The sequence below is a fragment of the Lithobates pipiens genome, unplaced genomic scaffold, assembly GCF_037356315.1.
Source record: "Lithobates pipiens isolate NorthernLeopardFrog02 unplaced genomic scaffold, aLitPip1_a1.2 Scaffold_16, whole genome shotgun sequence".
Classification (NCBI taxonomy): domain Eukaryota; kingdom Metazoa; phylum Chordata; class Amphibia; order Anura; family Ranidae; genus Lithobates; species Lithobates pipiens.
Genome location: NW_027507748.1, coordinates 394,610,304 through 394,622,861, shown reverse-complemented (window position 1 = coordinate 394,622,861; position 12,558 = coordinate 394,610,304). Strand labels below are relative to the sequence as shown.

The 12,558-nt window shown below is 46.4% G+C and overlaps 1 protein-coding gene across 1 annotated transcript in view; it reads right to left on the bottom strand.

Moving 5' to 3' along the window:
- The window catches only part of LOC143983065 (uncharacterized), a 695,051-nt gene that overhangs the window by 265,052 nt on the left and 417,441 nt on the right, over nt 1-12,558 (bottom strand). The window contains exon 79 of the mRNA XM_077482312.1: nt 7,451-7,559. Coding sequence (XP_077338438.1) covers nt 7,451-7,559 — 109 coding nt within the window. The remainder of the gene's footprint in view (nt 1-7,450; nt 7,560-12,558) is intronic.

The window sequence follows — 12,558 nt, the reverse complement described above, 5'->3', positions numbered from 1 at the left end:
CGGTCTTCTATCGCCGCCGCTGTCGCCGCCGCCTTCCGTTCTTCTGTTCTTCTGTTCTTCTGTTCTTCTCTTCTTCTTCTTCTTCTTCTTCTTCTTCAGATGTTGCCTCGCCGAGTCCTCCGCTCACAATGACGGGGACCGGGCATGCAGCGACTTATATAGGGACAAGGGGCGGGGTCTTCGGTGGATGTCACATGGGTTCATGTCACATGGCGACAGTCCCAGCATCCTCCAGGACTGTGACATTGTAAGGGGGTGGGGTCACCATGTGACATCAACCCATGTGACATCCACCGAAGACCCCGCCCCTTGTCCCTATACAAGTCACCGCGTACCCGGTCCCCGTCATTGTGAGCGGAGGACTCGGCGAGGCAACATCTGAAGAAGAAGAAGAGAAGAACAGAAGAACGGAAGGCGGCGGCGACAGCGGCGGCGATAGAAGACCGGGCCACCGCCTGTAAAAGAGCTATAAGAAGGCGCCGTGGCCCGGCAGAAGAACCGAAGAGGGGGACAAGACCCCTGAAGTCGGAAGAAGAGGCCGCGGCGACGAAGAAGAATGCCGGGCTCCTCCGCTAGTAAAAGAGCTACAAGAAGATAGCGGAGGAGTCCGGCGAGAAGACCCCCGAAGACGGAAGACCCCCGGAGCTGTGCAATAAATTATTTTATCTTGTGTGTTGTGTTTTTTTTGTACTTTATTTGACAGGTGAATGGGTAGGGGTACATTGTACCCCATACTCATTCACATAGGGTAGGGGGCCGGTATCCGGGGGCCCACTTATTAAAGGGGGCTCCCGGATTCCGATAAGCCCCCCGCCCGCAGACCCCGACAACCAACGGCCAGGGTTGTCGGGAAGAGGCCCTTGTCCTCATCAACATGTGGACAAGGTGCTTTGGGGTGGGGGGGCCGCGCGGCCCCCCCTTCCCCAAGGCACCCCCCAAGTTGAGGGCATGCGGCCTGGTACGGCTCAGGAGGGGGGGGGGCGCTCGCTCGCCCCCCCTTTCCTGGCCGGCCGGGTAGCCTGCTCGGACAAGGGTCTGTTGTGGACTTGGGGGGGACCCCCACGCCGATTTTTCGCAGGCCCCGCCTACCTGGAGACGCGCTCGAAATGAGCGGACTTTCCTCCGCATGTGTGGGCGAGTCCGTTCATTTCAAAAGTAGGGCGGATAGTACGGCGGACTTAGTACGCCATATTAGTCCGCTCAAAAAGTGCCGTGTGTGGGCAAGTAGCCCGTTCGGAAAGTCCGACGGACAGTCTGGCGGGAAGTCCGCCAGACTAAGTACGTCGGACAGACGGCTACGTGTGTACGCAGCTTTACTGTTGATTGACTCACCACCTCTATTGAAAATATGTACTTTTGGTTCTTTAGAGAATTGTATCCCTTATCTGAGGATTCCTAGGGTTCATTCACACTTGTGTTGAGTGTGAAGAAGGAAACAATGATCATTATGCTCCTATGGCATTTATGATGTATTTATGATGTGTTTTCTTTGTGTTTATGAAGCAAAAATACTTAAAGAATGCTCAATATATGCCCATGGAAGCATTGCTTTTCTAGTGGGAAGTGCTTAAAGGGGAAGTGAGGTAGTGGAAATGATCTAATTTGATATGTTGGTTTAGGATATATTACCATTAATCATATAAAATGAAAAACAGCAGCCATGTTTTTTTTCCCCAGCCTAATAATAATACTTTCTGGGTGACTTGTTGCAAGATCTGTTTTTTGGTACGTGTCTCAATAGCTCAACATAAGCAAAAGAGAAGAGCACACAGGCTTTGGTGCAAAACCTTTTTTTGGGGTTGACCTAGCCTCTCCTACATTTGTGAGTGCATTTATTTAATTGATTTCTTTTTATTAAAACAAAAGGTTTTGCACCAGAGCCTATGTGCTCTTTTCTTTTGCTTATGTTTACAGTGTTCAGTGCCCGCTGATCCAGGCAGCAGCTAGGTGATGTACAGTGGGAAGAACAAGTATTTGATACACTGCCAATTTTGCAGGTTTTCCTACTTACAAAGCATGTAGAGGTCTGTAATTTTTATCATAGGTACTCTTCAACTGTGAGAGACGGAATCTAAAATCACACACGAGGACCTGGTCAATAACCTGAAGAGAGCTGGGACCACAGTCTGAACTTCTTCCATTTTCTAATAATTGCACCAACAGTTGTTTCCTTCTCACCAAGCTGCGTGCCTATTATTCTGTAGCCCACCCCAGCCTTGTGCAAGTCTACAATGTTATCCCTAATGTCCTTACACAGCTCTCTAGTCTTGGTCATTGCGGAGAGATTGGAGTCTGTTTGACTGAGTGTGTGGACAGGTGTCTTTTATACAGGTAACAAGTTCAATAGTCAAGTGCTACAGTGATGGTAAATTACTGACTCGTTTCGACCCAGCCGGGTCTTCTTCAGAGGATTTGTACGCTGTAAAAGCAGTAGCATAAATTGAAGTGCATGCAAGAAAAACCACAAAATGTGATATAATAAAATCTGATCACTATAACTACATCATATTATCTTTATAATTACCACTTGCATTGTGTTGCACAGTGTCTACTGGACCTATATCGTCAGGGTAAAGTCGCTCATCAGATCCCACCAAAGACCCCGGCCGGTAGGGCACACCAGTCAGGGGGGGCAGCAAACCGTCCCGGCATGGTTTTCGAGGAGTCACAGCATTAGGTTCCCAAAATCCCGGGTGGGTAGCCGAGGTCAAGAGGCGCACCTGTGGTTGAGCATCAAATATCCTAAGGAGACTGATGCAGGTGATATTGCAAATGTTCCCACTTATGCTGGTGCTTTAATGCTTATATCTCCTGTACAACAGCTCTTATTTTAACCAATTAGCCTCCCACATTCACTATTTAACCACTCACAGACCGGACCATTTTTGGGATTTGGCACTGCGTCGCTTTAACTGACAATTGGGTGGTCATGCGACGTGGCTCCCAAACAAAATTTATGTTCTTTTTTTTTACCACAAATAGAGCTATTTGATCACCCCTGCGGTTTTTATTTTTTGCGCTATAAACGAGTGATAATTTTGAAAAAAATTCATTATTTTTTACTTTTGTTATAATAAATATCCCCCAAAAATATATAAAAAAATGTTTTTTTCAGTTTAGGCCGATACGTATTCTTCTACATATTTTTGGTAAAAAAAAATCGCAATAAGCGATTATTGATTGGTTTGCGCAAAAGTTATAGCGTTTACAAAATATGGATAGTTTTATGGCATTTTTATTAATCATTTTTTATTATTATTTTTTTACTAGTAATGACGGCGATCAGCGATTTTTATTGTGACTGCGACATTATGGCGGACACATCGGACATTTCTGACACATTTTTGGGACCATTCACATTTATACAGCAATCACTGCTATATAAATGCATAGAGCAGAGATCAGCATCACTAGTTGCTAGGCAGAATAGGGAAATGCTGTTTACAACGGCATTTCCTCCATTCAACCGCCCCGTGAGACGATCGCGGGTATGCCCGCGGTGATCGAGTCCGCGGGACCCGTGACCAGACTCACGGGGGTCCCGACCGACACGCGAGTGCGCCGCCGGCGGCGCGCTCACGATGGCACTGCGGCATTGAAGATTGGACGTACCTGTACGCCAATATGCCTGCCCGTGCCATTCTGCTGACGTACATCGGCGTGCGCTGGTCGGGAACCGGTTAAAAAACTTACTTTTTTATATATTTTTTTATATTTTGTCTAATAAAATTTAAGTCTATTTTTATTCCTTTGTAGCATTTTTTTTTTCATTTTTTTAAATTATTTGCTGCCTAGAAAATCCCCATATGGGGGAATTTCCCTCTTTGGTGATCAAATACTTATGTCATGCAATAAAATGCAAATACATTTTTTTTAAATCATACAATGTGATTTTCTGGATTTTTGTTTTAGATTCTGTCTCTCACAGTTGAAGAGTACCTATGATAAAAATTACAGACCTCTACAGGCTTCATAAGTAGTGAAACCTGCAAAATCGGCAGTGTATCAAATACTTGTTCTCCCCACTGTATTTGGTGCATTTATTGTTATTACAGTCTTCCGTGCCCGCTGATCCAGAGAGCAGCAAGGTGGTGGATTTGGAAAGTTATTAATCCTTTCCAGGAAAGACAACAATTTGGGACTTCTTCTCACTATATACTCTCGGCATGAGTATTATGTGTACATATCACAATAGCTCAGGATACTTTGGTTGTATGATTCTGGGTGTTGTTCCACCTCTTCTATGAGTACTGACACAATAATATCAGCCTTCATGACACTTCCAGACATTATACTTTCCATGTATGACACTTGTTGATAAAGTCTTTTGCTGACTCAAAAAGCTATACCACTGAAAATAATGCTTACTGCCTCTGCTCCTACCTTTCACTGTCGGTATTGCTGGCTGGCTCAATAGTTTTTGCCTGCACACAGAAGCAAATGATGTTACCACACATCTGTTCTGTACAAAAAGGAATTGACTGTAGCCACTCTTTTCTGCATTCTGGGATAAAGGAGCCTCCCCAATGCCCAGCTAACACTTCATAAGTGCTTCACTAACTATAAATGATCTATCTGCTGTTAAGGTGCCAGCATTGGCAATCATCAGTATTTTTAACCACTTGAGATCCGCGCTATAGCCGAATGACGACTACAGCGCAGATCTCCTTTTCCGGGACTACGTCTATTGACGTAGTCCCGTGCACGAGGGGCGCGCGCGGCGCGCTCTGTGATCGGCGAGTCTACGAGACTCGCCTGATCACCGATCCGTGCAAGGGGTCAATCCCGACCCCTCATCACGTGATCAGCTGTCAGCCAATGACAGCTGATCATGTGATAGAACGGAGCCGGTAATCGGCTATTATTCCCCCTCGCGCTGACAGTGTGAGGAGAAAAAAAAAAAGCCGATCACGGCCAGCCCTGCCAGTGCCCACCTGCCCCCTGCCAGTGCCCACCTGCCCCCTGCTTTGCCTGCCTAAATAAAAAATGTGCCCCCCGTCAGTGCCACCCAGCAGTGCCCACAGTGCCACCCAGCAGTGCCCACAGTGCCACCCAGCAGTGCCCACAGTGCAACCCAGCAGTGCCCACAGTCTGCCTCAACAAAGGTGCTGCACCCCAGTGCCACATATCCGTGCCCAGCAGTGCCGCCCATCAGTGCCCATCAGTGTCCAGCAGTGCCGCCCATCAGTGCCCAGCAGTGCCACCTATCAGAGCCACCTATCAGTGCCACCTATCAGTGCCCATCAGTCCCATCTATCAGTGGTACCTATCAGTGTCCCTTAGTGCCACCCATCCGTGCCACCCATCTGTGCCACCCATCCGTGCCATCTTATCTGTGCCCGTCTTTGCCCATCAGTGCCGCCTTATCTGTGCCCATCGGTGCTGCCTTATCTGTGCCTATTAGTGCCGCCTTAACTATGCCTATCAGTGCCCACCAGTGCAGCCTATCAGTGCCCACCAATGCAGCCTATCAGTGCCCACCAGTGCAGCCTATCAGTGCCGCCTCATCAGCGCACTTCAATGAAGGAGAAAAATGACCTGTTTGCAAAATTTTATAACAAACTATTAAACATGATTTATTTATTTTTTTTGCATCTTTTTTTGTTTAGCAAAAAATAAAACTCCCAGCTGTGATTAAATACCACCAAAAGAAAGCTCTATTTGTGGGAAAAAAAATTATAAAAATGTCATTTGGGTACAGTGTTGTATGACCGCGCAATTGTCATTCAAAGTGCATCAGCGCTGAAAGCTGAAAATTGGTCTGGGACTGAGGGGGGTTTATTGCCCAGTAAGCAAGTGGTTAATGGCTACCAGTAAAAACTTGGCATTTTTCTACTGCCAGTAAATGCCAGTCATGCCGCGTACACACGATCGGACTATCTGGCAGACTTCGTCCGCTGGACAATCCGCCCGTGTGAGGGCCCCGGCGGACTTTCCAAAAGTACGGCGGACTTAGAAAGAAGTTTTGACTCAAAATTGACAAAAACAAACAATCACAATCACAATCTGTCTGTCTTTGTGCTAGTCCGCTGGACTTTTGAAATGAACGGACTTGCCCACACACGGAGAAAAGTCTGTTAATTTTGAACGTGGCTCCAGGTAGACGGGACTAGCGAAGGAAGTCAGTGTCGCCGCCTCCATCGGCGAGATTGACACCTCGCTGGCCCCGTCACCTGGTATGGATTTAAAGGGGAACCCCTACGCTGAAAAAATGGTGCGGGCCCCCAAAGTCTATAGCAGACCCTTATCCGAGCAAGCAGCCCGGCCAGTCAGGAAAGGGGGTGAGGATGAGTGAGCACCCTCCCTCCTGAGCCATACCAGGCTGCGTGCCCTCAACATGGGGGGGTGTTTTGGGGAAGGGAGGCCCTGCGGCCCCCCCACCTCAAAGCACCTTGTCCCCATGTTGATGAGGACAAGGGCCTCTTCCCGTCAACCCTGGCCAATGTTGCCGCCATCCGGGGGTCTTCTTCCGACTTTGGGGTCTTCTTGCTGGGCCTCTGCTATCCGAACTGTGACATAAGGGGCGGGGTCACATGTGACATCACCGGTGACCCTACCCCTTGTCCCTATATAAGTCGCCGCACAACGCGTCCCTGCCATTTCGGCCAGAGAGAAGAAAGCCCGGCTCCTCCGCTAGTAAAAGAGCTAGCAAAAGAGCAGAAGATAGTGGAGGAGTCCAGCGAGAAGACCCCCGGAGCTGTCTAATAAATTATTTTGAGGGCACGTGGTCTGGTACGGCTCAGGAGAGGGGTGCTCACTCGTCCCCACCCCCTTTCTGTGCCCGTAAATGTTGGCTGTTGTGTCAATAAATTTCAATCTGGTAGGTTGGCAATACTGTAAGGTGCAGTCATAGAGCATCACTATTGAAATCAATGGAAGCAGTTGACAAGCATCAATGTCTTATGAAGAATCCAACATGCTGCTTAATTTTACACAGGACACGACACCGATGGATTTTGTTGTCGGAATGTCCGACCGTGTGTACAAGGGCTTACACATCCACTACTTAATGGCCTTGCAATCTATTTTTCTTTAAATAATTTCCTACTGTTTTATTGCCTCCTTGTAATGTCCTTCATTAGCTTCCATATGTTTGAAATGATTAGTGCATGTTAGTTGATGTCATGTGAACTATTCAATGACACTATACATCCCATAGTCCACAGTCCATATCTTCTAGTCAATCTAAGAAGCAAGCAAGAGAGGGTGGCTATGTTTCTTCATACAGGAGAACCATGGAGAATGAACATAGCCTACGAACCCGGAAGAAAAGCCGGGGGTACATGGGAGCCCTCTCTGCGGTGACCGTGTGCCTCTGGAAGCACATTATGCTTACTAGCACATTATGCCATTGTCTTGCAGGGGTTTTTTTTCAGCGGTTTACTACCACTTTAAGTAGCTTGAATAAGTGTCATTGGGCACTATGTTATACTATCACGTGTTACGGTACCTCCAGTTTCCTCTGTGTCCTTGTCGTTTAATACCAATTCATCCATCTGCTTGTCAGGTTTAGAAGGAAGAACTATTAGGGAAGGGTCTTCAGTAGGTGTTTCCTTCATCTAAAGCCACATAATTAAAGAAAACACAAATCCTATTACACTAAAATGTCAAGAAAATAAATATACTAAACTTATTATGGTTTAGCACTGCATGCAACACATATTTAGATCACAGCGCCTACTGCAACAAGGTACTGAAATCACTTTTTTAGGTGTGATTACATTATTTGGCAGTTCTTTGTAAATGTTCTGGTTTGTTGAATTACCTGCAGCAAAACTGTCATGCAAATTGTAGTAACACACATGTACATAATGACTTTTGTGAGTTTCCATTTTTTAGGGCCCCTTATTGAAGCACCTATCTAGGGAAGGGTACACAGGCTAGTATTGGATCAGTAGTTGGTCCACATGCTCTAAGCAAAACAACCTATAGGTTCAACACAGGTAAACCCCAAAGTACAGCTCACATCACACTGGCAATTTTGTAGCATTGATTTATAACAGTTAAGAAATCTCTTTCCTTGGTGTTTCTGTTGCTAGGAGAAAAAAAAATGAATTGCAGTAAATTAAAGATCTGTGCAACTTAAATTCCAAGTGGTATGTAGACATTTAGTGATTGATTGATTTTTTGTAGCATTTTGAACTAGCAAAATAATTGTCAGCTTCAGTAGTTACTCATGTTATCCAATGCAGCTGCTAATTACCATGGAAAAACCTAGCCTGTAACCAGCTATATTATCAACTTTGTATCCAGCAACAATTCGCCAGAGAGGAGAAACAGAAAGATGTGTAGTTGTCACAAATTTCAAAGTAGCTAGTGTGAGATAGCCCAACTACTTATTATTTTATTTTTATTTATTTTATTGCTCATTTATTAATTTTATTGTTCATTTCCTTACTGATTTGTAACCACACAAGACTAAATAATAGATGCAACAGGTTTATAGACAGTTGACCAGCATTTCATGCCTTAGGTCCTTTGTATGCTGCATTATTGCTTTTCAAAATAAATCCGTAATCATTAGGTTTGCTGTGCAAAAAAACAAGCTGTTCATATGATCAATAATTCTCCAGCACGGAAGGTACAATGCAGGGAATATAGATACTTCTCTAGTGTGTAAGTACCCATTGCTTAACCACGTAAGGACCAGGCCTATTTTTCAGACTCTGTGTTTACATGCTAAAATTTTCTAACAACCTAGAAAATAAAATGGCGGTCATTGCAATACTTTCAGTCACGCCGCCTTTGCACAGCGGTCTTGCAAGTACACTTTTTTTGGAAAAAATACACTTTTTTTGAATTAAAAAATAAGACAACAGTAAAGTTAGCCCAATTTTTTTTATATTGTGAATTCTGAAAGATAATGTTATGCTGAGTAAATTGATACCCAACATGTCACGCATCTAAATTGCGCCCTCTCGTGGAATGGAGCCAAACTTTTGCCCTTAAAATTCTCCATAGGCAGTGTTTAAAAATTTCTACAGGTTACCAGTTTTGAGTTACAGAGGGGGTTCTGGGGCTAGAATTATTGCTCTTGCTTTTAAAAATCGGCAATACCTCAAATGTGTGGTTTGAACACCGTTTTCATGTGCGGGCACTACTCACGTATGCAAGCTCATCAGGACCGGGGGGCTTTACATTTTTTTTTCTTATTTATTTTACTTTTTTTTTTTTACACTGTCCTTTAAAAAAAAAAATTGGACCACTTTTATTCCTATTACAAGGAATGTAAACATCCCTTGTAATAGAAAAAAGCATGCCAAGACAAAAAGACCTCATATCATATATTTACACTAAAATGCAATAAAAAAAATGTAATTTGAAAAAAAAAAAATCTCCACCAAGAGCATTGGGCGGAAGTGACGTTTGACATTGCTTCCGCCAGTCAATGCTATGGAGCCGAGTGGGGGCCATCTTCCCCTCACTCAGCAGCTAGCCAAACAAGGAGGAGGATATGTTTGTCTCTGCCACTACCGGCGGTTCCAGTAAGCGGTAGAGACCACCGGAGAGCGGAGGGAGGGGGTGGGCCTCTCCCGCCAACGATAAAAGTCATCTTGCGGTGAATCTGCCACAGAGAATCTTTAACCCTTTGTAAAGACAGACAGTGTCCAAGTCTAGTTTACAACTTATAATGCAATCTTCTAGCACAGTACAGATACGGTTTAATTATGGCAAACACAGGTTTCAAGCCCCCTTATAAATAAAAAGAACTGTGGTAAGTCTTATTTTTCAGTGCTGGAGTTAGCTAAAAAAAAGTGCTTAAACTGGTAAGCAGTGATTTTTAAATTGTATATGCTAAGTGAATGAGAACATGCAATGAAAATATACTTTAAAGGCTGGTATGTGGTGCCATCTGACTGAGCTCTGCAGATCCCACTGTTTCCCTTTTTTTCAAAGACAAACTTTATTGCATAATGCATATCATAAAGTTCAATTGCCAGCTGCATGGTGGGAGGCAGTGGATTGCCTCACTGCACTATGCTGAAAAAGTACTGCATGCAGTACTTTTTTTCCTGCATTATACCCACACAAAACTGCATTGCAGTGGTGTGAACTGGGCACATAGGAGACCATGCTGTGGGACTGTGCTGGAATAGCTTCCCAATGTAGTCCCAACACATCTGGTGTTAACCAGCTCTAATTCTCACCTGTATTCTTGAGATTTCAATAGTAGCAATGGGGGGGGGGGGGGGGGTTACTTCTAGATGTAATTGAAGCATATGCAGTGCCTTGGAAAAGTATTCACCCCCTTGGCTTTTTACCCAATTTGTTACATTACAGCCTTTAGTTCAATGTTTTTTTTTAAATCTAAATTATCTATGATGGATCAGAACACAATAGTCTAAGTCAGTGAAGTAAAATGAGAAAAATATATACATAAAACAATTTTTCAGAAATAAAAAAATGATAATTGGCATGTGCGTATGTTTTCACCCCCTTTGTTATGAAGCCCATAAAAAAGCTCTGGTGCAACTAATTACCTTCAGAAGTCACATAATTAGTGAAATAATGTCCACATGTGTGCAATCTGTGTCACGTGACCTGTCATTACACATACATACCTTTTTGAAAGGCCCCAGAGGCTGCAACACCTAAGCATGAGGCACCACTAACCAAACACTGCCCTGAAGACCAAGGAACTCTCCAAACAAGTAAGGGACAATGTTGCTGAGAAGTACATGTCAGGGTTAGGTTATAAAAAGATATCCAAATATTTGATGATCCCTAGAAGCACCATCAAATCTATCATAACCAAATAGAAATAACATGGCACAACAGCAAACCTGCCAAGAACTCACGACCGCACAAGGAGGGCATTAATCAGAGAGGCAGCACAGACACCTAAGGCATGAGCGTCCGCAGCAGGGGGCAAGGGGGGTCAAGTGCCCCCCCTGGAATCCCCAAGGTGTTACCATCTGCCATAGGGTATGAGGGTCCTACAGCTCTCTTGCTGAGAGTACGACAGACAAATAGATAGTCGCTGTTGGTGTCCAGGCTGCCCATGTTGATGTGGGAAGACTTACCTTTGAAGGAGATTTATGTCTAAATTGATGAACTGTATATTGCTGATTAGCTGATAACAGTTTTCTTCCAGAGGATTTATGTTATGTGATCCCATTGTTGTTCTATCATTTAGGCATTGTTTTTGTCACATTGCATCAATCACTGCCTTTTGTTTTTGATCCTGTTTAAATTTTTTCTTTCTTCTTTTCATGAGTTGGGAGTTCTTGTTGTTTGTTATTTGACATGCAGGTTGTCTCTACTTACTGGGAAACTTTCCTTAATGTTCCACAGTATTGTCACTTTTATAGCGCTACATTGTTTCCCCAAGGTGTTGCCGCTGCTATGCTGCATCTTTTTTCTGAGTCCGCTGGCAGTTGCATCCTCCGCTCTCTCCTCTGGATCACAGCGCTGGATGGCTGTGTTCGGCGGCCTCTCTGTAACACAGTCCCGCCCCACCCCCAGACCAGCTCATGTGATAGTAGAGAGAATCATGTTCTGCCTATCACATGAGCCGGTCTGGGGGGGGCGGGACTGTGTTACAGGGCGGCCGCTGAACATAGCCATCCAGCGCTGTGATCCAGAGGAGTAAATGCCCATCCGTGCCACAGTGCCTGGATAGGAGGATCAAGGGAGGGGGGCTGCAGTGCTCTCCTCCACCACCGCACTCTCCTGCCCCCCCAGTGCTCTCTTGCCCCCCCCCCCAGTGCTCTCCTCCACCACCACACTCTCCTGCCCCCCCCAGTGCTCTCCTCCACCACCACACTCTCCTGCCCCCCAGGTCTCTCCTCCACCACCACACTCTCCTGCCCCCCGTGCTCTCTTCCACCACCGCACTCTCCTGCCCCCCCCCAGTGCTCTCCTCCACCACTGCACACTCTCCTGTCCCCCCCCAGTGCTCTCCTCCACCACCGCACTCTCCTGCCCCCCGTGCTCTCCTCCACCACTGTGCGCTCCTCCACCACCGTGCTCTCCTCCACCACCGTGCTCTCCTCCACCACCACACTCTTCTGCCCAGCCCAGTGCCCTCTTCCACCACCACACTCTCCTGCCCCCCCAGTGCTCTCTTCCACCACTGCACTCTCCTGCCCCCCCCAGTGCTCTCTTCCACCACCGCACTCTCCTGCCCCCAGTGCTCTCCTCCACCACCGCACTCTCCTGCCCCCCAGTGCTCTCCTCCACCACCGCACTCTCCTGCCCCCCAGTGCTCTCCTCCACCGCCACACTCTCTTGCCCCCCCAGTGCTCTCCTCCACCACCACACTCTCCTGCCACCCCCTCCAGTGCTCTCCTCCACCACCACACTCTCCTGCCCCCCCCCCACAGTGCTCTCCTCCACCACCACACTCTCCTGCCCCCCCCCCCCCCAGTTTTCTCCTCCCCTTGCTGCTCTCCAGCTCTCCCCATCCTTCTCTAGCCACCATCCCAGTGCTCTCCCCCCCAGTGATCTCCCCCCTAGTGCTCTCCCCCCCAGTGCTCTCCCCCCGTTCCCCCCAGTGCTCTCCCCCCTGTTCCCCCCAGTGCTCTCCTCTCCGCTCAGTGCTCCCCCCCTGTTCTC